The 21733-nt window shown below is 40.1% G+C and overlaps 1 protein-coding gene across 5 annotated transcripts in view; it reads right to left on the bottom strand.

The window, feature by feature from the left end:
- Positions 1 to 21733, bottom strand: part of SLC12A7 (solute carrier family 12 member 7) — a 136557-nt gene that overhangs the window by 4138 nt on the left and 110686 nt on the right. For all 5 annotated transcript variants that reach the window (XM_072998467.2, XM_020797151.3, XM_072998468.2 and 2 more), the window contains one exon: positions 8891 to 9072. In XM_072998467.2, the coding sequence (XP_072854568.2) occupies positions 8891 to 9072 (182 nt within the window). The remainder of the gene's footprint in view (positions 1 to 8890; positions 9073 to 21733) is intronic.

Genomic DNA, 21733 nt, shown 5'->3' with positions numbered 1-21733 from the left:
ACAGCATGCATAAAGCAACTAAGAATCAAGGCTTAAAATGAGGAATTAAAAGCTAGGCTATAAGCATTAGAATACTCTTCTGGTGGTCTCTCTTGCTCAGAAAGCAACAGAAGTGTGTGAATCTGTCATCCCCTTCATCCCTATAGAGATCCTTCCAGCTAGAATGCTCTCTGCATGAGAGGAAACAAGACGTTTCCTTTCTCTTCTCAAAGATGCAGTTGTGGTAACATGTCTGAGCTTCCAAGAGGACTTTAATCAATGTAAGGAAAGTCTTCCATCCACCCATTAAGACACCCAGACTAAATGTACAGAAGTAGCATTTCAGACTAGTATAACTATCCAATATCCACTGATAACCATAATAAAAGAGACCTATTTATAAACCTCTATGGCTGGGGACTAACATGTGTGCAAAGTACCTTCATATATGCACAGGGGCAGAGAGGAAAACTCTTTGTATCCTGGGTTGCTGTTCTATGGGGTTTCTCAGCAGCATGAAGTGCCACTGCTACAAAAGGGGAGCTGAAAACACCCTGTGCATGAGTAGAACACTGCCTTTGGATCCTGATATTCACATATAAAAAAAACATTCACATGTCCTTCTGACTGACTGGATCAGTACAGAAAAGATAATCAGTGACTAGCGAGAAGACTCTAATTACTTATCAAATTAATCTGAGAGAGCAGACATGAATGACACTGGAAAAGAAGAAGCAATAAACCAGGGGTCCTGAACCTTTTTCACCCCTCGGACTGGCTGGGGAAGGCAGGGAACCCCCCCTGCTCGTGCGCATGTGCAAACGAGTGTGTGTGCATACAGCAGCGTGCTGCTTCTGTGCTTGTGCGCATGCGCAAATGGTGGTGCTTGTGCAGGCGTGCACACTCGCGCACATGCACAAACAATGGTGTGGCACTTGTGCGGGCGCTCGTGTACAAACAGAGGCGCAGCGCTCGCACTGGTATCCTGGAGCACGCGCGCATGTGCAAATCAGCTGTGTAGGGGTGAGTGCATGCGGGGGTCGGGCAGGGCGGGAAGTCTGTCTTGGCGGCCCGGTCCGGTTCAGGCATGGACTGGCACTGGGCCGCAGAGCTAGGGTCGGGGACCTCTGCAATAAACTACTTCCACCTCTACAGACACAGTGTCACATTGTATTTTTCTTGCATTGTATTCCAGTAATGAAGCAGTGAAACTCATTAAGATACATTGATTGTGAAAATCAAGACATCCAGCTCTCTAAAACTATAGCAGCTGATGCTCTTTTATCATAAAAAAAATTAAAAGTCAGATGGCACTTTAATGGAACATATGTCTATATATGCCTGAGACATCCTCTGCAGCTAACAAAAAAGATTTTTATCCTGGCTATCAAGGGAGCTGTGGACAGAGGTAGCAAAGATTAGCTGTTCAATTGTGATACTTCTCAGGTAGGCTTTCCATCAGAAAGTTACCAAATCTATACCAATCAGTGCCAGTTTGGTCACCGAAGCGTGAGCATCATCTTCACTCAAAGGAATATAATGAAAACTAACTTCAAAATTATCACATATTGTTTAGTGATATCTCAGTCAACTGTACCACAGCTGTAGTGCTTAGCCACTCCCTAATTCTCTCCGATCACAAATAGACTCCAATAAGAGTTTATGAATATTATGCTGTTCATCACAACGCTATCCTAATATTTTCAGGATGGATGCAACTAGTTTTGAGATGCGTAATTACCTGCAAACATGAGTATGAAATTCTGAACAGGCAGTCACTGGGGGGATTGGCAGCAAGGGAAGAGTTAAGTTCTCCTTCTTCAACCCAACACTCCTCCCCTCCCTCAAGCCAATCTGAGTACTACCTGCAAAACTGGAAATGCAAGACAGTCTGCAACACGCAGGTCTATCTTTAAAATACATAATAGTTAACCAGACAACTTGCATCTCCAAAACGCTTGACTGTGTTTCTCACAAGGTTTAAGTATAATATTTTCCTTGCAAGGAAAATACTATTTCTGAAGCCCTTTTAGAAAACCACTGAGGTGGGACACCATATCTTAATGTGAAATGAGAAGTATGAAATGAATTTAGATAAAGAACAAATTCTAGCAAAGAAGGGTAAAGCAGAGTAATATATAGGCAATTTTCAAGGTTAATCTGCTTACGTATGATTAAGGAAGAGAAGTTCAAGATCATATTAACAAATGTGTTTCACATTCATGATCTTCCCTTCTATAGTTTATGTCTATAAAAGCTTCTGCTCATACTATATACCAAGCGGGCTTCTCCCTTATGAGTTTGAAATACTGATTCCTGATCTAGCCAAATGTGAGAGCAAAGGATGCCTACTTACACCCACAGAGGCAAGGGGCTGCTGCAAAAGCTTAATAATAATGGGCATGCATTGAATAAGTCACGAGTTTAAGCATGTACGTATTACTGGATTACAGTTTATTGACTACCATAAAGCTGAATTTTGTGCAGTTAATAAATCAAAAGATCCATGGACAAAATACCTTTTTCTACATATAGATCAAATCTAATGGATGAATGTGATCATTGTAGGTGTTGTACAATTATTAGAGAGGATGACTATGTCTTATATGTATATGTACAAAACTGTTCTGTGGATAGATTTTTTTGTATAAAGTAATGGTAATCCATGGGGGGAATTCAAGGAGTAAAATGATGGAGATCCTCAACGATGAAAATGAAAAGGCAAGAGGAAAGCTTTGGTAGTGTTTCAAAGAAGGGAAATGGAAGAATTTATCAGAATGTAATTTTTGTGTTGCTGTCCCTTTCGTGGAGTTCAATGATCTATCCATACAATGACACATCTAGCTATATTAATTTTGTTGTTGTTAAGATTATCTTTTATTATTTTTGTTTTTTAAAAAGATGGAAGGAGAGCTTTGGAGCTATGCAATATTGCAGCAATATTCACACAAATGAAACAAAATGGAAGGTGAGCCAGATTATGGCTGAAGCTATAATTAGGCTTATGTTATATATATTATATATACACATATATCCATTTAAAAATGCTTAGTGTCAATGCCATAATCCTTTCAATTATGTCAATGTTAGCCCATACAGAAACTATTTTGCATCTGGTTATTGAGATAATTAAGGTGGAAAGTTGCACTCCAGGGACTTTTATGAAGGAAATGTCAGCCATTCTATATAAGCAAACTGTGACCTTTGCTTTATGAAGCATTATGATGGGATTTATTCTGAAGGAGAAGAAAATAATAATAAAGAGAAACCTATTAGAAGAGCATAAAAGGAAAATACTATTGGAATGCTAAGCCATCACATTCACATGCTAAATGTCATATATGGACACAATAAAAATTTGAAAGCAGCTAATTTGAAGATGACATGCAACAACAGTTAAACGGAAAAGCACAGAAAAGCAGGAAAAACAACCTAATTTAAATCGAATTTGACTTACAGATTTCCCCATTCTCTACATGGAAAAGAAACAAATGTGTAAATATATTATTTTAGGAATACATTGATGGTTGTATGGCATATTTTACCATTACAGAAACTTAAGCACATTATACTTATATTCACGCCTCAAAAGTTTAAACACTTCTAAATTGTATACTTGATTTAAATTGTATACTGCACAATGACTTTAAAAATATATACAGCAAACTTGTAGTACTAATGAAGGAATATGTTAATTGCTCCCATTGTTATTTTATAACTGTTCAACACTGCTCTTTTGGGATATTTCTGCCATAACATATTGCCCTGACATCTCTTCCTGTGCCTTCAATAGCTCTACAAGAGAGAGAGAGAGAGCACAAGCAAGAGAGATGAACTCTCTCTTTAGGATGGAAGAAGCGACAACTGTAACCTCAAGTCTTAGTTACATGTTACATCAAAGCGGAAAAAGCAACTTTCAGACTTGTGTGCCTCATTCTCTCCTTGTTTGCCAACCCCCCTTCTTCCTCTTCCAAAAGAATTCTATGTGCAAATGTCACCAAGACCTATCCAGTTGCACCAGTGTTTGCATCTGTATATAAAGGTATTCCTCGGAAGCACCTATATATTTTGGCTATTATTAAGTGTAAAAGGGAATTACAAGTGCCATTAAAATACAACTGAAGCTAAGATTCTTATTTAGTCATTCTCCAAGGAGGGCTATTGAAATCAATGGCATTAAGTTAGACACAGACAACTCAACCCTCTTTATTTTAATGGGTTTGCTAGAAGTACAACATGTGAATTTAGCTCTATATATTAAAGAGTAGGCTTTTAACCCTTTCCGCAAATTAGGCCACAAATATTGGTTCCATACTAAGCTTGTCCTACACTACATCACTAAACTCTCTTCACTTGGACAGCAATGAAAGGCACAGGAAGCAAGCAAGCTGTTTTATCATATGTAAATGTTTAAGTATCCAATAACTGTGTAGCTACATGGCCTGATTAAAACTACACTGTTTCTCCCTGCCCCAATTTAGATGCTCTTCTTAATGTGTATGGATGCACGCAATGCAGCAAATTATACTGCATGAGAATGGCTTTAGAACAGTGTAGAAACATCCTGGGAGTTTTAAGGAAGCAATTTCCTTCGTTCTGTTACTACTTTTAATAATTAAACATTAATGCTTTATTTCCCTAAGAAAAGACAAATCTCTTCAATTCTATGTATCAACTTTTTGACTATTACAAATACTATTGCAAAATCATTCAACTCCTTTACTAAAATATACAACCTTGTTTCCACATTTTCGCATGCAACTATCTAGCAAGCGTGCATTCTAACTGTGCTGATTTATAATAAAAGCAGCATTTATGGCAATAAAGCTATGAATTGACACAACTGTATATATTTCATTTAAAGGTAGCACTACTGTTTAACACAAACACTGTGAAGTAGAAAATAAATGTTAATAAGCAAAAACATTCTGTATCTTATATTTACATATATAATGGCAATTATTACCTTGTCTTCACCGTATGAAAGGAATACACAGCATTCTTTTTCTCCACTTATTCAGATAATTTTTCTACATACTGATAACCTTAGCTAATGATTATTAGGTTAACATCACCACCTAGTGGTTACACAAATGTTCGTTCCACTCACTATACACTGCCACTGAAATTATAATAATATAAAACCAATACTGTGTGTTTATCAGCAATGGAATTAATATTTTTTCCTCAGACTCAAAGCTGTATTTTACTGCAGCAATGATTCTAAAAAAAATCTTGTTCACTAATAGACTTTCTTAAGTTAATGGCTGATATCTACACAAAAGGCTTTCAATTAAAACTCAGCTTCCTTAATCTCCACAGTTTGCCTTAAATTTATACTGCAATACCATTGATGAAAATCAGGCCTGAGCAATGCTGGGACCACATGGGACCACATAATCAAACCCACCATGATTAACACCTTGATGCTGAATTTGTTGTGGAGAAAATGACTTTTTCTTTCCTTTGAAATTAAGTGCATGTTATTTGGATGTTTTTTTAACCAGATCTGTGCTACTGGGAAACTTCATGGCACACGCAGCTGCTTTAAACAAGGTGCATGGAAGTATGCACCATTTCCAAAGGCACAGAAAGCCTCTAGGAGGAAAAACAACAACAACACACATACATTTTCCCCTCCACTGATACTGAAGATCGATGAATCCTCAGCCAAGGTTTCAAATGGGTGAAAGGTCACATGACTCGTAGATTGACCACTCAGATATAAATGACAATCAGAAAGACGGTAACTTTTTTTATTTAAACTGTTTTTCCTGTACTCTAAGACAGCAGTGCTGAAAATAAAATCTAAATGGAAAACACTGGCAGGTAGCAAGAAAGCATTGCTTGGTTCCCATGTGCAGGATGACACCAAGACACCCCCTTTTTTTTTTTTTTAAGCAGCTGCACAGCTGAACATAGTTCTCAGTACGTTTCAGGGAAACTGTTCCTATGCAAAGTAAGAACACTATGGCTGGTTTTGTTTCACAACAGTTACATGCGTGGGCACTCCAACTCAGTAGCTGCTGCTGTGATAAATTGCTGGTTGTGTGCATCCAGGTCATAATCAGCATTTTGTCAAATCACTGTAGCAGCTTCTGCAGTTCTACACTCCACACACACACACACACAAATCTTGAAGACAACAGTGGAGTGTGTCTGTGTATTTGAAAGAAGGCTACACGTGTACACATGCATGTTTCTTGGTTGTTTCTAAGCTGTGGTTTTTCCATTACTTTGACATCTGGAGTCTGAAAGCTATAATGATTGTAATATTTTTGTGCATAGCAAGGTTAATGAACACTATTTAAATAGCAGCTGAAATCCTTTTGCTTAGTGTAGTAAGTCACACTAGAGTAGGCTCACTGAATAAGTGGGGATTTGATAAAGTCAGCTCCTCCGTAAGATCTATTGATTCAAATGGGCCTATTCTAGTTGAAAATTATTTTAGCCTAGTAAATCACAACTAAGTCGGCCAATTTGCATCAGTGTGATTATGGAAGAGTTAAATCACCAAATCTTGACTGATTCAATCTTGACTGGCTAGAGTGATTTACTATATAACAGGATTTTAGACAGTGAATCTTTACACTACAGGTGCATTATACATTATTGGTAAATGGCAAAAAATAAAGTTAGTAGATAGTTATTTTTAATATTTTATTTGTTTTTATAGAAATGTTTCCTTAATGAACTATTCTCCCAGAACACACTAGTAACTATACACCCATCTCTGTCTGTCTGTCTTCAGCATGCTTTCTCCAGATGCATTTATCTGATCCTCTCATTTGTGAATCAATGTGGACTCTACTACTTAGGATCATTTCAGAAAATAGTCAGTTTATCATTGTTATTATTATCAAAATCCAACTTATTATTGATCTGGGAAAGAGTTTTAGTACTTTTCTCTATTATGTTCATTATGGCCATTCTAAAGTGCAAAGAAGGCTGTGCCTGAAGAATTGATAAAGGAATTATTGTTGTGAAGGAAGAAAAAAAAAGAGGGAAGGGCCTAAAGAAGGCATTCTGACACCCCCAAATGAAAATACAGAGAACTGTGGAAGCTGGAGACATTCATTGCACTATTTCACTCTCCCTCATTTGCTTTGGGAACTATGGGAATTATGGCTCTCTCTGCTTTTAAACAAAGAAGCCTATTTTCAGACCCTTACAAGTGGTCCTTCTTGCTTGTCCCCACTGTGTACTAGAATGGCAGAAGACACATGCCGTCTTCAGTCCTTTTACAATGAATGAATGGAGGAGCACTAATCACCTCTCCTCCATCACTGCCTCCCCCCCAATTAGGAAATCATTGAATCTGAAGAAAAATTCTTTTTTTTTTTTATGGAAGCTTTCCATGCAAGCCAGAATCTTGGAAAATCAGGATTTCTGCTCTTTTATAGAACCAGGGTTGCCTTCCCGTCAGACTCACTGATACTCAAACAGAGAAAGGGATGATAAAGGGGACTGGCCTAGGTGGTTTCTTGTTCACGTACCGAAATGACTCAGGCAAGCAAACCTTAATAGGGCTACAGGAGTTGCCACTAAATTCAAAGAAGCTTGAAGCCTGGGAAAAGATATATTAATGTAGAGAATTCTAAACGCATTCCTTCTCATTGAATGGTGCCGATACTAGGGCAAACGTGTAAAGTGGTCTTAATCAAACTTTAGCTTTCAATGATTATAAATTTTAAGACAAATGCCAGCAAGCAAATGTTATTGTGTAAGGACTAAATGAATTGAAAGGCACTGAAATAGGCAGGTCTGTTCGTTTTTCCTCATTGCTTTGCTATCGAGACAAACATTCATCTAGCCATTCTAGTTAATCTAAGGTAGGTGTCAGGAGATGAGTGGAAAATCCACACTATTTCACCCATATGGTGTAGCCTTCCAGTCCTGGATGGTGAGAAAATGGAATCTGAAAGACTGTATCTCCTTGTACAAGCCTCCACATGGATTACGTTTTCAGGGGAGTTACTTCTCTGGGCCCCACCATTGTCACATGCACGTTTAGTAAGGATCCCAGAGATGGCTTTTTCTATGGCTACTCCAAAAGTACGAAATTCCTTCTTTTGGGAGGTGCAGTTGGCCTCTTCCCTTCTTTTGCTCCACTGGCAAATGAAAACATACCTCTTTAGAGAGGCATTTAGCGAGCCAGGAATGAATAAATTAAAAAATCCGCAGATTTCAGATTATGTGTTGCCCCACCAAAATACTAGAAGAGGTAGGGAGGTGTTTATCTTTTAAAAAATTATGGGTTGCTGTGCTTTTATTACAGAGGTGGCATACATTTAGAATGAGAGGGATGTGTTTGAGGGTCACCTGACTAAGGAAGACTGTCAATTGTTTTAAAAACTACCCTTATTGTATTTTGTTTTAAATATAATTTATAATAACTATTTTAAAACAATGAATTAAATGACTAAGAGTGTAGATTTGTGCATGTGCAAATATAAAGACAGAATTAATAACTGGATCTATGTATAGCCTGTATGTGTATACAAAGGAGACAATGTAGGGAACAACCAGTAATTGAATTTTGGTTGTGTCAGAATAACAGAACATCAGGAAGAAAACAGGATGACTGTGTGTACATGAATGAAACTTGAATCATTTGTACTTTCAGATCTGAATTTTACACTTTATAAAGCAAAATGGGCATTTTATAATCTACCCAACACTACAGGACTGCAACTCCCACAGTCTTTCACCACTGGTTACACGGCTAACACTGATTGGAGTTGCAGGGCAACAAATTCCGGAGAGTCACAAAGTAGTCGCTGATTTAAAGACATACACAAAATCACAATTCAACTTGTCATTGGATTGTTAATACTTTTGTCTAGCTATATTAAGTACCATTAATGCAGTCCAATGATCACAGTATTTTATTCCCTAGGTATCAACTTACGGTTTCATATTGAAGATGTCCTTGTAGCTTGCCATATTTGTCTCTTTTATTTTATGCTTCTCAGATATAAGCTTATCTTTCGTCCAGGTCATTTGTACTTTTTCTGGCATAGCAATAGCAGTGAGAGATTTAACCATTCCTGTTGAGTGGGATGCAGTATTTCTGTCATGGATTAACTGAGCCTGATCAAAAACAAGCAAGCATAACAAAAATCAGCATTTTTGGCAGATGAGAGAACTCAAAAGGACAGTGTTTTATTTTTATAAACAAAGGCAAAGGTCTGCCTTTTCCATATAGGTGGTTCATTATAAACATACAAGAGGGTCCATTACATCCAAGGTTACTCACCAGTTTAATTCTAACTACATATCTAAATTATTTGTTCTAAATGAGGGTGGGAGCTCCCAAGTTTCAGGCAATAACTCTGGACCAGCAGATACATACATGTTTATGCAAATACTGGTAAAGTACTAGACTTGGAGGATGCACGATTCACATGAAAACACCTGCTTCTTGGAAGGACAAAAGGAATATATTTAAAGACACACAATTTTTTTCTCCTCATCCTTCCATAATTACACAAACAACACATAAACAGACTTCACATTATTTTCTAAGTTGTGTATTTTGCAGACTGATCCCATAAAATATTTTAACAACCAGACATAGAATGAAAGCAGGAGAAACTTCACTTGCTAACACAAGCAGCCTATTATATTGCTTCAACAGAATGGTCTTCTTCAAAATGTTTTGCTGGTTTAATATTCAGATGCACACTATGAATTTCTGAACTCTATCCAAAATACAAAGTATGTGGTTTTTCTCCCAGTATCCTTTAAAAATGTGTTTTACTTTGTGTTTGCCTTTACAATAATTTAATATTTGCATGTAGTTTCTAAAAGCACTGGGTTATTTCTTCTGCTGTAAAAGTTTACTTTTTATTCCAGCTATTTTAACATCCAGGCACACCCCATTGTTGGGCACAGCTGGCTGCCTGTCCTTCTTCTCTGACCATCAAATCCTCCCCTATGGCAATATATTTAGAGTTTCTTCCATTAGGTGATGTTGCTCCATTACAAATATAAATCTGTTTGCTTTACTATGAACCAAATGCAATTTCCCATAAATGTTAGTCTCCAGCTCACATTTGTAATCTGATTCAGGGCAGCTCCCTCCTTGGTGCCTGGAATGCTTCTGCAGCATCATTAGGAATACAGCTAGGTCCAAATTTAGAAATGGGCTCAGATTAAAAAAAATATTTTTGCTCCCCCTCCCCTTCTTCCTCTTGAAAGCAACTTTGTCTGCCAACCCCAGTTCTGAACCGAGCTGTGAGTAACTTGCCCGTCATTGCTTATTTTCCTTTTGGAGTCAACAGGATTTTAGACATTAAGAACCTTCCATCCAATAAATAAACACCGCAGTGGAAAACGCCCCTCCACCTTAAATGAATATTTCCCTAGAGGGCATCACACTGCTTACATGACAGGCAAATCTTAAATAGCTTGGAAAGGATAGTTGAACTAAAACCTTGCTCTTAAAAGTAATGCAAGCCACTGTGATTTAGTGCTGGCTGTGGTTTCATACTTATTCCTTTTCAAGTTCTGAAAAGGACTCAGCAGGCGTTTAAAGCTTCAGCAGGCGTTTAAGGCTTCATGAGCTTTCCCAACCCTAGAGCAATTAAAGCCTAAAAAACAGGAGATGGCAACTGCAGCCCCAGGGAATTAAGCAACCTTTGTCCCCATTTCAAAAACTCTCTACAAATGCGGCCAGTGCAATCTTGCTCTCCCCTAGCATCAGTAACATAACAGATATACTAGTACAGAATGGGAGACAACAGGTAGGTTATTTCATTACATCAGCAACACAATATTGATAATATTTACACCTGGAAAAATACACTTCTCATTCAATTGTGTTGCAGGAAATACTATACAGTATTTATTGGGCAATAAAACATTCACACACAAAAATGCTCTGCAAACCACCTTATTTTCAATGAATACAAAAGTGTGAGATGATTTTTTTTATTTTTCCAAAGAAAATCAGAGATACAACTATCATACAAGTTCAGAATTCTAAGAACTTTCTCACAGAAGAGGTATTAAATGTCCTGATTATATGCATGCAGCTATTTAATTGAAAAGAGTTTTGAATTAATATTCATATCATTGCACACACTGAAATGCTATTTTTTCCAGAGATTTCAGTTGTATTATTTAATTATTATAAATGTACATTGAATCACATAGATGCATTATGATTTACACTAAAAGGCAAAGCAAAACCTATACACCACCTCATAGTGCTTAAAGCGTGTTACATACAGCACTGATGTTACCTGTCTGTCATGGGTTTGGAGGGAAAGTTCCATCCTATGGGGAGTGGAAGGCGGGACATCAGGAGGAGGGGCTGTACTGTATATATATGTGGAGCGTGTGTGGGAAGCTGGGAGAAGAAGCAGCAGCTGGGAAGAAGAAGCTGGTGTGGGAGTCTGTGTGTCAGACAGGGTACTACTGTGTGTCAGTCAGTGCCAACCTGATAGGTTCAGGTGTCTGTATGGTTAGCCAGAACTGATAGGTTCAGGGTCTGTGCTTCAAGTTAAGTGTTCTGTGTGAACCAAACTGTGTGCATGTATGAATGAGACTAAGCCACGTTACTATATCTTATTCACCTGATCATTTTATTTTCCCTGTGTGTTGTTTTAAATAAACCTTATTCTTTTATTTGTTGAAAATCCATCCCTGGTCTGTGTGACTTCTTATAGGGAATGGTTGGTGGCAGCTTAGTTAAACTGTGGCATATCCCAGTAGGTCTGGGTTTGTCACATTGATTGGTGTCCAGCGTGTGGGATACGACTGGTCCAGCTGTCCAGTGGTACAGCAAAGCCTTGGCAAGAGTGCCCAGAGCAAGGGGGGTCTAGTCAGGGACAATCTGAGAGCGCGTAGGTAATCTTCTAGGTGTGCCTCACGGGGAGGTGCACTAGTAGAAGAACGTGTAACCTCAGATTGGGGGCTAGATTAGGGAGCTCTGAGGCAGCCTGTTTTGGCGGGAAAAAGCTGAGGCAAAACTGTAAAGTAGAAGTGATTTAGCCTGCCTGCTGAGAGGCCCAGCAGAGGGGGGTAGACTCTAGCTCGCAACTGTTGCAAGTTAGTGCTGAAGGACAGCAGCAATCTATAGAGAAAGCTGGTTCTGAGGCAAAAGAAAAAAAAAGTGGTCGTTTTATTTTGAGGCTTGACTTTTTAAAGCAGCCTGTTCTGGGGGGGGGGATTATGCCCTTGACTCGAAGCCAAATGGCAGAAATGGGTGAAGTGAAAGACCCCCAGGTTGACCAAGGTTCTGAGGATGAATTTGGCTCAGTGCAGGGTGACAACACGGGAGAACAGAACCCAGAACTCAGAAAATTGCTCATAGCCCAACAGCATGAACTGAGGGTGAGGGAAATGGAGGAAAGGGAAAGAGAGAAACAACGGCAATTTGAATTAGAGAGAGAGAGAGAGAGAATGGAAAAAGAAGAAAGATTAGAGAGACAGAGAATTGAATTGGAATTGCAGAGAGAGAAAATGGTGTTTGAATTAAGAAAATTGGAACTGATGAATCAGAACAATAATAACAATAGGGATTCTGAGGGAGGCCAATTGTCTAAAGCTGACCTGAAGAAATTCCCTGTGTACCACAAGGGAGATTGTCCTGAGGTGTTCTTTTCCTTAGTGGAAAGAGCGTTTGTGGACTTCTCAGTAAGGGAAACTGAGAAGATGACCATCATGCGATCTTTAATCAGTGGTAGCCTTGCTGAAGTTTATTCAGAGATGCCACAGGAACTGATGAAAGATTTTGCAGACTTTAAAAAACTGGTGTTTGCAAGACATGGGATAAATGCGGAACAACTGAGGCAAAGATTCAGGTCAATCACCAAGAAACCAGAGCAGACTTTTACCCAAGTGGGGGCCCAATTGGTGAGGCTGCTAGAGAAATGGCTATCTCAGGAGGGGACAGAGACCTTTCAGCAGCTCAAAGACTTGATAGCACTGGAACAGTTCTATTCAGTCCTGCATGGGGAACTGAAATTCCAGGTGAGGGAAAGGAAACCGAAGTCTGTGGCAGAAGCAGCCGAGATCGCAGATTTTATTTACCAGATAAGAAAGCCCTTAGGTGAGGAGAAATCTGTAGGAAAACCCAAAGAAACCTACAGCAAGTACTCTCAGGGACCAGGGAAAAGCCAGCAAGGGGGAGGGGCCCATGGTGAAGGGAAGCCCTCAGACATGAAACCAAGACCTCAGATTTTGGAGGGAAAACCAAAACAAGATGAGAAAGACTCAAAATATAGCAGAAAATGTTATTTCTGTCAGGGAAAGGGCCATCTAATCTCAGAGTGTGAGAAATTAAAGCAGCTAAAAGGAATTGTGCCTCAGGATTCGAGTGGAACCAAGCCAAAAGCTGTGTTCTGTGTCCAGAAAGAGCAAGGCTCATTGTCACTGAGGGAGCCTGTTGCCATGGCTACTCAATCTGGAACAGCTACATCTGCTGATCAGGCTGAGGAAAATGGTCCTCTTGTAGAGGTCAGGCGCTGCCTACTGGTGAGAACAGATTCTCAGTTGTTTGAGACAGCAGGGGTGGACGTAGGAATACTTGACCATCAGTATCGGGGGCTGCGGGACACTTGTTCCCAGGTGACCCTGTGCCATCCAGATATTATTCCTAGGGAATATATAATCCCAAATGAGAGCATGAAGGTGGCAGGGATTGAGGGGCAGGTGATCTCACTGCCAGTAGCTGAGGTACCTGTGAACTTTCAAGGCTGGAGGGGAGTTTGGCGGCTAGCAATTTCATCGACTCTGCCAGCAGCCGTGCTCGTGGGAAATGACCTGGCTGAACATGTGAAACGGGTGCTAGTGATTACACGCTCACAAGCCACCACGGGGACAGTTCAGGGGGGTAATGATGAGCCCGAGACGGAAGCAGGTGGGGGGAGTTCAGAAACTGTGGTGGAAACCTTAACCACAGACAGCAGATTTGGACAAGAGCAAAAGGCAGATGCCACTCTCCAAAAGTGTTTTGAGCAGGTGACTGACGCCCAGCTAACACCTGAAACCCCAGTCAGATTTCTAGAGAAAAAGGGGATTTTGTATAGAGAGACCCTGAGGAATATCTCAAAAGGGGGAGATGGGATCCGAAGTCAGCTAGTGGTACCTGAAAAGTATCGCCCCATGATCTTACAAAGGGGGCACTCTGACATGTTTGCTGCGCACTTAGGGGTGAACAAAACACAGCAGAGAATCACACAGAATTTTTACTGGCCTGACATAGGGAAGCAGATCAGGGAGTTCTGTAAACAATGTGATGTGTGTCAAAGGCAGGGGAATAGCCGCGACAGGACCAAAGCAAAGTTGTGCCCTTTGCCTGTGATTGACACTCCGTTCAAATGCATAGGGGTGGATATTGTGGGACCTTTGCCCAAGGCCACAAAGAGGGGGAACAGGTTCATTCTCACCATTGTGGACCATGCCACGAGGTACCCTGAAGCCATACCCTTGACTAATATTGAAACTAACACAGTGGCAGATGCCTTGGTGGGGTATATGTCCAGGATGGGATTTGCCTCAGAGATAATCACAGATTTGGGCGCATCGTTCACATCGAAGCTCATGAAGCGCTTATGGCAAATCTGTAGAATTAAGCACAAGGAAACCACTGCCTATCACCCTGAAAGTAATGGGTTAACTGAGAAGTTCAATGGGACTCTAATGCGCATGATTAGGGCTTACTTGGCAGAGAATCCAAACAATTGGGACCAGAAGCTGCAATCCCTTTTGTTTGCTTATCGATCAGTGCCACAAGCCAGTACCGGGTTCAGTCCATTTGAACTTTTATTTGGGAGAAGGGTGAAAGGGCCCCTTGATTTGATCAAACAAAATTGGGAGCAGATCACCCAGGATGACCCACAAGATGTTGTGACATATATAGACTCTTTAAGGAATGACCTAAAGAGAAACCTAGAGCTAGCAGCAGAGACCCTGCAAGCTCAAAAGGTCAGAAAGAAAGCTTGGGATGACCAGGAAGGCAGGGAGAGGCACTTTAACCCAGGAGAGGAAGTGCTTTGGCCTAGGCCCTGCAAAGAAAACAAACTGCAGCTGGGTATCCCAGAAACAAAATATTTGGGTCACATAGTAGGGGGAGGAGTGATAAAACCCCTAGAGGCCAAAATAGAAGCAGTTCGTGATTGGCCCAGACCCAACACCAAGAAAAAAGTCAAATCATTTCTTGGGTTGGTGGGCTACTACAGAAAGTTCATCCCGAGGTTTAGCGAGATTGCGGCTCCGCTGACCGATCTGACGGGGAGGAAGGCTGATGACCGCATCCCGTGGACCAGCGACTGTGAGGAGGCGTTCCAGAGGTTGAAGCAGGCGCTCATCAACTATCCAGTGCTGCGTGCTCCAGACTTCGACCGGGAGTTCATCATCTACACCGATGCGTCTAACAGCGGGGTAGGAGCAGTTCTTTGCCAGGAGGATGAGAATGGTGACCAGCATCCAGTGTCCTACCTGAGTAGGAAACTCCAGAAAGGTGAGAGACATTTGGCAACCGTGGAGAAGGAGTGTCTGGCAATAGTCTACGCGATCCAGAAGGCCAAGCCTTACATCTGGGGAAGACATTTTGTTCTGTGCACTGACCATTCACCACTGCAATGGTTAAAGACAATGAAAACCCACAATAGTAAACTTATGAGGTGGGCTTTAAACCTGCAAGACTATGACTTTGAAGTGAAGGTGGTCAGAGGGTCAGTGAACTGTGTTGCTGACGCCTTGTCAAGAAGACCTGAAGAATGAAGACGGCGAAAGAAACATGGACTATGTATATATTTTGGTGAACAAAAAGTTAAATGTACCTGTGTTTTGAACTTGGTTTGTATGAATAAAGGTAAATTGATGTAATGTATATGGTAAATGTTTAAATGCCTAATTGATATGGTTAACTTAGAATGTAAGTATAAGTAAGTATGATATTGTATGTATAAATGGTTTTGTGTGTTTTATCCAGGTTGTTTTTTGGTGAAAAGCACTTTTAGCTTTCCCCCTACAAAACAACTTATAAAGAGGGGAGGTGTTACATACAGCACTGATGTTACCTGTCTGTCATGGGTTTGGAGGGAAAGTTCCATCCTATGGGGAGTGGAAGGCGGGACATCAGGAGGAGGGGCTGTACTGTATATATATGTGGAGCGTGTGTGGGAAGCTGGGAGAAGAAGCAGCAGCTGGGAAGAAGAAGCTGGTGTGGGAGTCTGTGTGTCAGACAGGGTACTACTGTGTGTCAGTCAGTGCCAACCTGATAGGTTCAGGTGTCTGTATGGTTAGCCAGAACTGATAGGTTCAGGGTCTGTGCTTCAAGTTAAGTGTTCTGTGTGAACCAAACTGTGTGCATGTATGAATGAGACTAAGCCACGTTACTATATCTTATTCACCTGATCATTTTATTTTCCCTGTGTGTTGTTTTAAATAAACCTTATTCTTTTATTTGTTGAAAATCCATCCCTGGTCTGTGTGACTTCTTATAGGGAATGGTTGGTGGCAGCTTAGTTAAACTGTGGCATATCCCAGTAGGTCTGGGTTTGTCACAAAGCGTTCTCTGGATGGTTTACAAATTTACAATTTAGTTATGCAGGATACGTATTGCTCCCACCTCCTGTAAGCTAGGTACTCAATTTACCAACCTTGGAAGATGGAAGGCTGAGTCAACCTTGAGCTGGCTACTTGGGATTGAACCCAGCTCTTGAGCAGAGTTTTGACTGCAATACTGCAGTTTAATCACTGTGCCACAATGCTTCACTAGTATTATTATATTTGTTAGTTTTAGTAAAAATCATTCTACCTTTGTGTTATATTGACAAGGAACTTGTCAATGACTGCACCATAGTGTAAAAATATTAAATGCAGCTCTCTCCAAACAAATTCTGCAGAATTGTTGCAATAAGGAGACATACCACAACCATAAAACTGAGTAATAACTAACACACTTTTCAACTTTAAAATGCTACTAAAAGTGCGCAAAATCTGGAACAAAAATAATCACCTACATTTTTAAAAAAGCTGAACTGAATACATTTAAGATCTGGTACTTCATGGCATCTAAATATAATTTTAAAAAGAATGGATTGGTTCAAAATTGGGAAAGGAGTACAACAAGGCTGTATATTGTTCCCCTGCTTATTCAACTTATATGCAGAATACATCATGTGAAAGGGTGGACTGGAGGAATCCCGAGCCAGAATTAAGATTGCCGGAAGAAATGTCAAAAACCTCCGATATGCAGATGATACCACACTGATGGCAGAAAGTGAGGAGGAATTAAGGAACCTTGCAATGAGGGTGAAAGAGGAGAGTGCAAAAAACGGTTTGAAGCTCAACATCAAAAAAACTAAGATCATGGCCACTGATCCCATCACCTCCTGGGAAATAGAAGGGGAAGACATGAAGACAGTGACAGATTTTACTTTCTTGGGATCCATGATCACTGCAAATGGAGACAGCAGCCATGAAATTAAAAGACGTCTGCTTCTTGGGAGGAAAGCGATGACAAACCTTGACAGCATCTTAAAAAGCAGAGACATCACCTTGCCAACAAAAGTCCGCATAGTCAAAGCTATGGTTTTCCCTGTAGTGATGTATGGAACTGAGAGCTGGACCATAAAGAAAACTGACCGCCGAAGAATTCATGTTTTTGAATTGTGGTGCTGGAGGAGGCTCTTGAGAATCCCCTGGACTGCAAGGAGAACAAACCTATCCATTCTAAAGGAAATCAACCCTGAGTGCTCACTGGAAGGACAGATTCTGAAGCTGAGGCTCCAATACTTTGGCTATCTCATGAGAAGAGAAGACTCCCTGGAAAAGATGCTGATGTTGGGAAAATGTGAAGGCAAGAGGAGAAGGGGACGAAAGAGGACGAGATGGACAGTGTTGTTGAAGCTACCAACATGAATTTGACCCAACTCTGGGAGGCAGTGGAAGACAGGAGGGCCTGGCATGCTCTGGTCTATGGGGTCATGAAGAGTCGGACACGACTAAACGACAACGACGTTCTAATTTCAGATAATTACTCTTTTCATTTCAATTCAGCCATACAAACTACTGGAAATACTATGAACTAAAACTAAAGTATCTAGATCAGAGCAGAATTCACATTCAAGTGCCACTTTTTAAACTTAGAACAACCAACATGATTTCTACTGTATGGAAAATTAAGATTCAGAAATAAAAATTATTGCCAATACCTATTATTAAACATACAAAAAGGCAGGAAAATAAGACTAGATATGATTATACACACTATCTGAGCATTTTCAAACTTAATCTGATTAAATGGTCCTAGACTACGAGGAACAGTTTGGCTTAAAATCAAAATTTCAAATAATGGTTGTATATGTGCCGCTCACTACCTATTTATTTTTGAATAGAGCACTGGATTGGAAAACCTCAAGGATTTTCAGGTCCCATTATAACCTTTAAATATACCTTAAGATTTATTGGATCTGCACAGAAACAAACTTACTGCAGTAAACATTGTAACAAAATGCATATGCATGCACATTTTTCTGTAAAGTTCTGGAAACTGCTGCCTAAATTTCTACAAAGGAATAGCTGAATCCTCATCCTGCTTCTAAACTTGCAGTGTCCTGCATATAACCCAAAAGACACTCAAAAAGGCAGGGAATACGAAGGGTGAAGTCCTCCTCTATTTATACGAACCTGTCATAAAAGGAAATCTAGAATCCAGGACACTCTGTTTCTTCTGCTTGCTGACAATGGTAGCTACTGTTTGCTGATTAAATAAATTTTCTTAAACAAATCTGAGATCATGGAACAGCCATACACTTTCAACTTACTGTCCTCTTTTGTTATTCACATCTCCTCTCCATTCCACAGCACACTATCAGGTCTGAATGTGACACTTATTTTAAAAACAAAACAAAACCGTGTTGCCTTTAAGGATAAAAGTTTAAAAAACCAAGCAAACCAGCTTCCAATAATGATTAAACATCAACATCACAAAATTTCAAAACAGAAAAGAGAACTAGTAGATATACTATCCTATCTAATATTATAAAACAGTTACCCACGTTTGATCTAGGAAACTACCTGTGACAACCCCAGACCTACTGGGATATGCCACAGTTTCACTAAGCTGCCACCAACCATTCCCTATAAGAAGTCACACAGACCAGGGATGGATTTTTAACAAATAAAAGAACAAGGTTTATTTAAATAACACACAGGGAAAATAAAATGATCAAGTGAATAAGATACAGTAACGTGGCTTAGTCTCAATCATACATACACCAGTTTGGTTCACGCAGAACTCCTTTAAATAAAGCACAGACCCTGAACCTATCAGTTCTGGCTTCCCATACAGACACCTGAACCTATCAGGTAGGTACTGACTGACACACAGTAGTACCCTGTCTGACACACAGACTCCCACACCAGCTTCTTCTTCCCAGCTGCTTCTTCTTTCTTCCTAACTTCTCCCCACAGGCTTCATATATATATACAGTACAGCCCCTCCTCCTGATGTCCTGCCTTCCACTCCCCATAGGATGGAACTTTCCCTCCAACCCATGACAGACAGGTAACATCAGTGCTGTATGTAACACTCCCCAATCAACCAGCGAGCGGAACCAAGCAGCTGAACTAGCTTGCTTGCAAGTCATCAGCAGCCAGCAATGGAGAAGTGATAAATCAGCTAATAAACATCATGTTACCACTGGGTGAGAAATACTTTTTAACTGTACTGCTTTGTGACTACCCCTGGATGAGACAATCCCTACAACAGAAACAGCATCTTCTATCTCCCACCACTGATTGAGCAGCGGTGAATATGGAGAGAGGAAAGAGACGCAGGAGACACAAAGAAAATAAATTGGACATTACTTAGACATTTAATTATACTTCAAGGAAAGAAGTTTGGTATTACTTTGTCATTAGAAATGTAAGAATCTTTCGCTTAAAACCATAATTAGTAACAACTCTGGGAAACTAAACTTATATATGTTACTTGTAACAGCTATCTAAAGCGCTGGCAAAAAGCCTAGAACAATGACCTTGACTTTATGGGTGTTTGGAATTCCCTTTCTTTTTGAGGACTGAACTGAAGTACAGATAAATTAATCCTAATTAGCCTAATCCAGCCAAAGTGGAATTTTTAAACTGTATCCTGGGTTCTGAACTTGACTGCAGCACAGGCTGAGATAGAATCAATACTGGAATGGATTGCCTCTGGGACTGGATTACAAAAGACATCAGGCCATGAACATAAACACTCAATGAACTATTTGGTGAACAAGTGTCCTTGAGCCTTTAGGAAGGGAAAACCCTCTACATCTGAGACTGAATTCAAGTTTAAACCTAAAGATGATACATCTATTAAAGTGGCCCTATGGAAGCAAGTATTGATGGAATTGGACTAATTACTTTAAGCATCTGGACAACTTTCACTTAGAATACAATTATTTGACGTCTGGGACATAATGCCACAACAAGGAAAATTTTGGGATGAAACAAAATCTACCCTTCAAGCAATTTTAGAAATAGTGAGATCCCACAACAAAGAGGCAAAATTATTCAAGGAGCAATTAAATAAGGGCTATAGTCAACAGAAGACAGGGAATAATGAACAAGGAAATGAGAGGGTGGTGGATGATGTATGCCAATCAAAAGAGGGGCTGGAAGAAATTAGAGGAAAAAACCAAGGAGATCTAATTCTAACCCTGGAACCGAGGAGAGTTTTAAGTGTGCTAAGGGAAGATAAGGGGAGAGAACCAGCAGATCTAATTAAAAAGAGCCTGGAAAATCTATTGGATAGATCAAATATTCTCAGATGGCACAAGTAAAGGCAGAATTTTTTGAGAGATAGAAACAAGAATTGGGAAAAAAACAAATACGAGAAGGAGTTACTTAGATGAAAAGGGAAAAATATTAAGGTGGCCTTCAACATTGAAAGCATGTATATAGCTAACTTCTGGAATTGTAAAGGGGCACATCTTATATATTAGAAAAGGGAATTAAACTGAAATAAGGGATCACTAATCAGGGTAAAGGCATAATGGTGATTCTTAAGATAAATTGAAGCTAGACAGAAGGATGAGGTTTAAAAAAAGTAATCAACGAGCATACATTAGATATGATATTGATATAGACATGATAGAAAATGTGAAGATAGAAATGGTTAAACAATGATATAAAGGACATCTGTATAAAATGCTTTGGATAACATCTATTTTGTGTTAGGAACCATAGTTATTATTGGTAATAAATATAAAGTTCATCAGTTAAATCGCCTCAAAATTATATAGATTTGAAACCAGAATTACTTTTATTAGATACCATATTTGCCGGCGTATAAGGCGACTGGGCGTATAAGACGACCCCCCAACATTTCCACTCAAAATGTAGAGTTTGTTATATACTTGCCATATAAGACTACCCCCACTTCCGCATGCGTGATTCTGCTTTGGCTGCATCATGGGGAGAGTTCGTTTTGCTGCTTTTGGTTCCTTTCGCTGGGAGAGAGTGAGGGCTTGCTGGAAGAAGGACAGCATCGGCACCGAACAACTGACTGTCAGGAACCAGCAGAGAGGCGGCAGCCATTTTGGAGAGGCGGCAGCCATGTGGTCGTGTCTCAAAATGGCTGCCGCCTCTCTGCTGGTTCCTGACAGTCAGCTGTTCGGCGTTAGAGTCCGGCTGTTCCCAGGCTACCAAGGGGGAGCTCGGTCTACTCAGTCTTACTACCAGGTAAGTGACTTCGCTGGGAGAGAGGGAGGGTTTGCTGGAAGTGCACCGGGCATATAAGATGACC

The sequence above is a fragment of the Pogona vitticeps genome, chromosome 4 (assembly GCF_051106095.1).
Source record: "Pogona vitticeps strain Pit_001003342236 chromosome 4, PviZW2.1, whole genome shotgun sequence".
NCBI classification, from domain to species: Eukaryota; Metazoa; Chordata; class Lepidosauria; order Squamata; family Agamidae; genus Pogona; species Pogona vitticeps.
The sequence above is the reverse complement of the archived record's forward strand: the minus strand, read 5'-3'. Positions and strand labels throughout refer to the sequence as shown.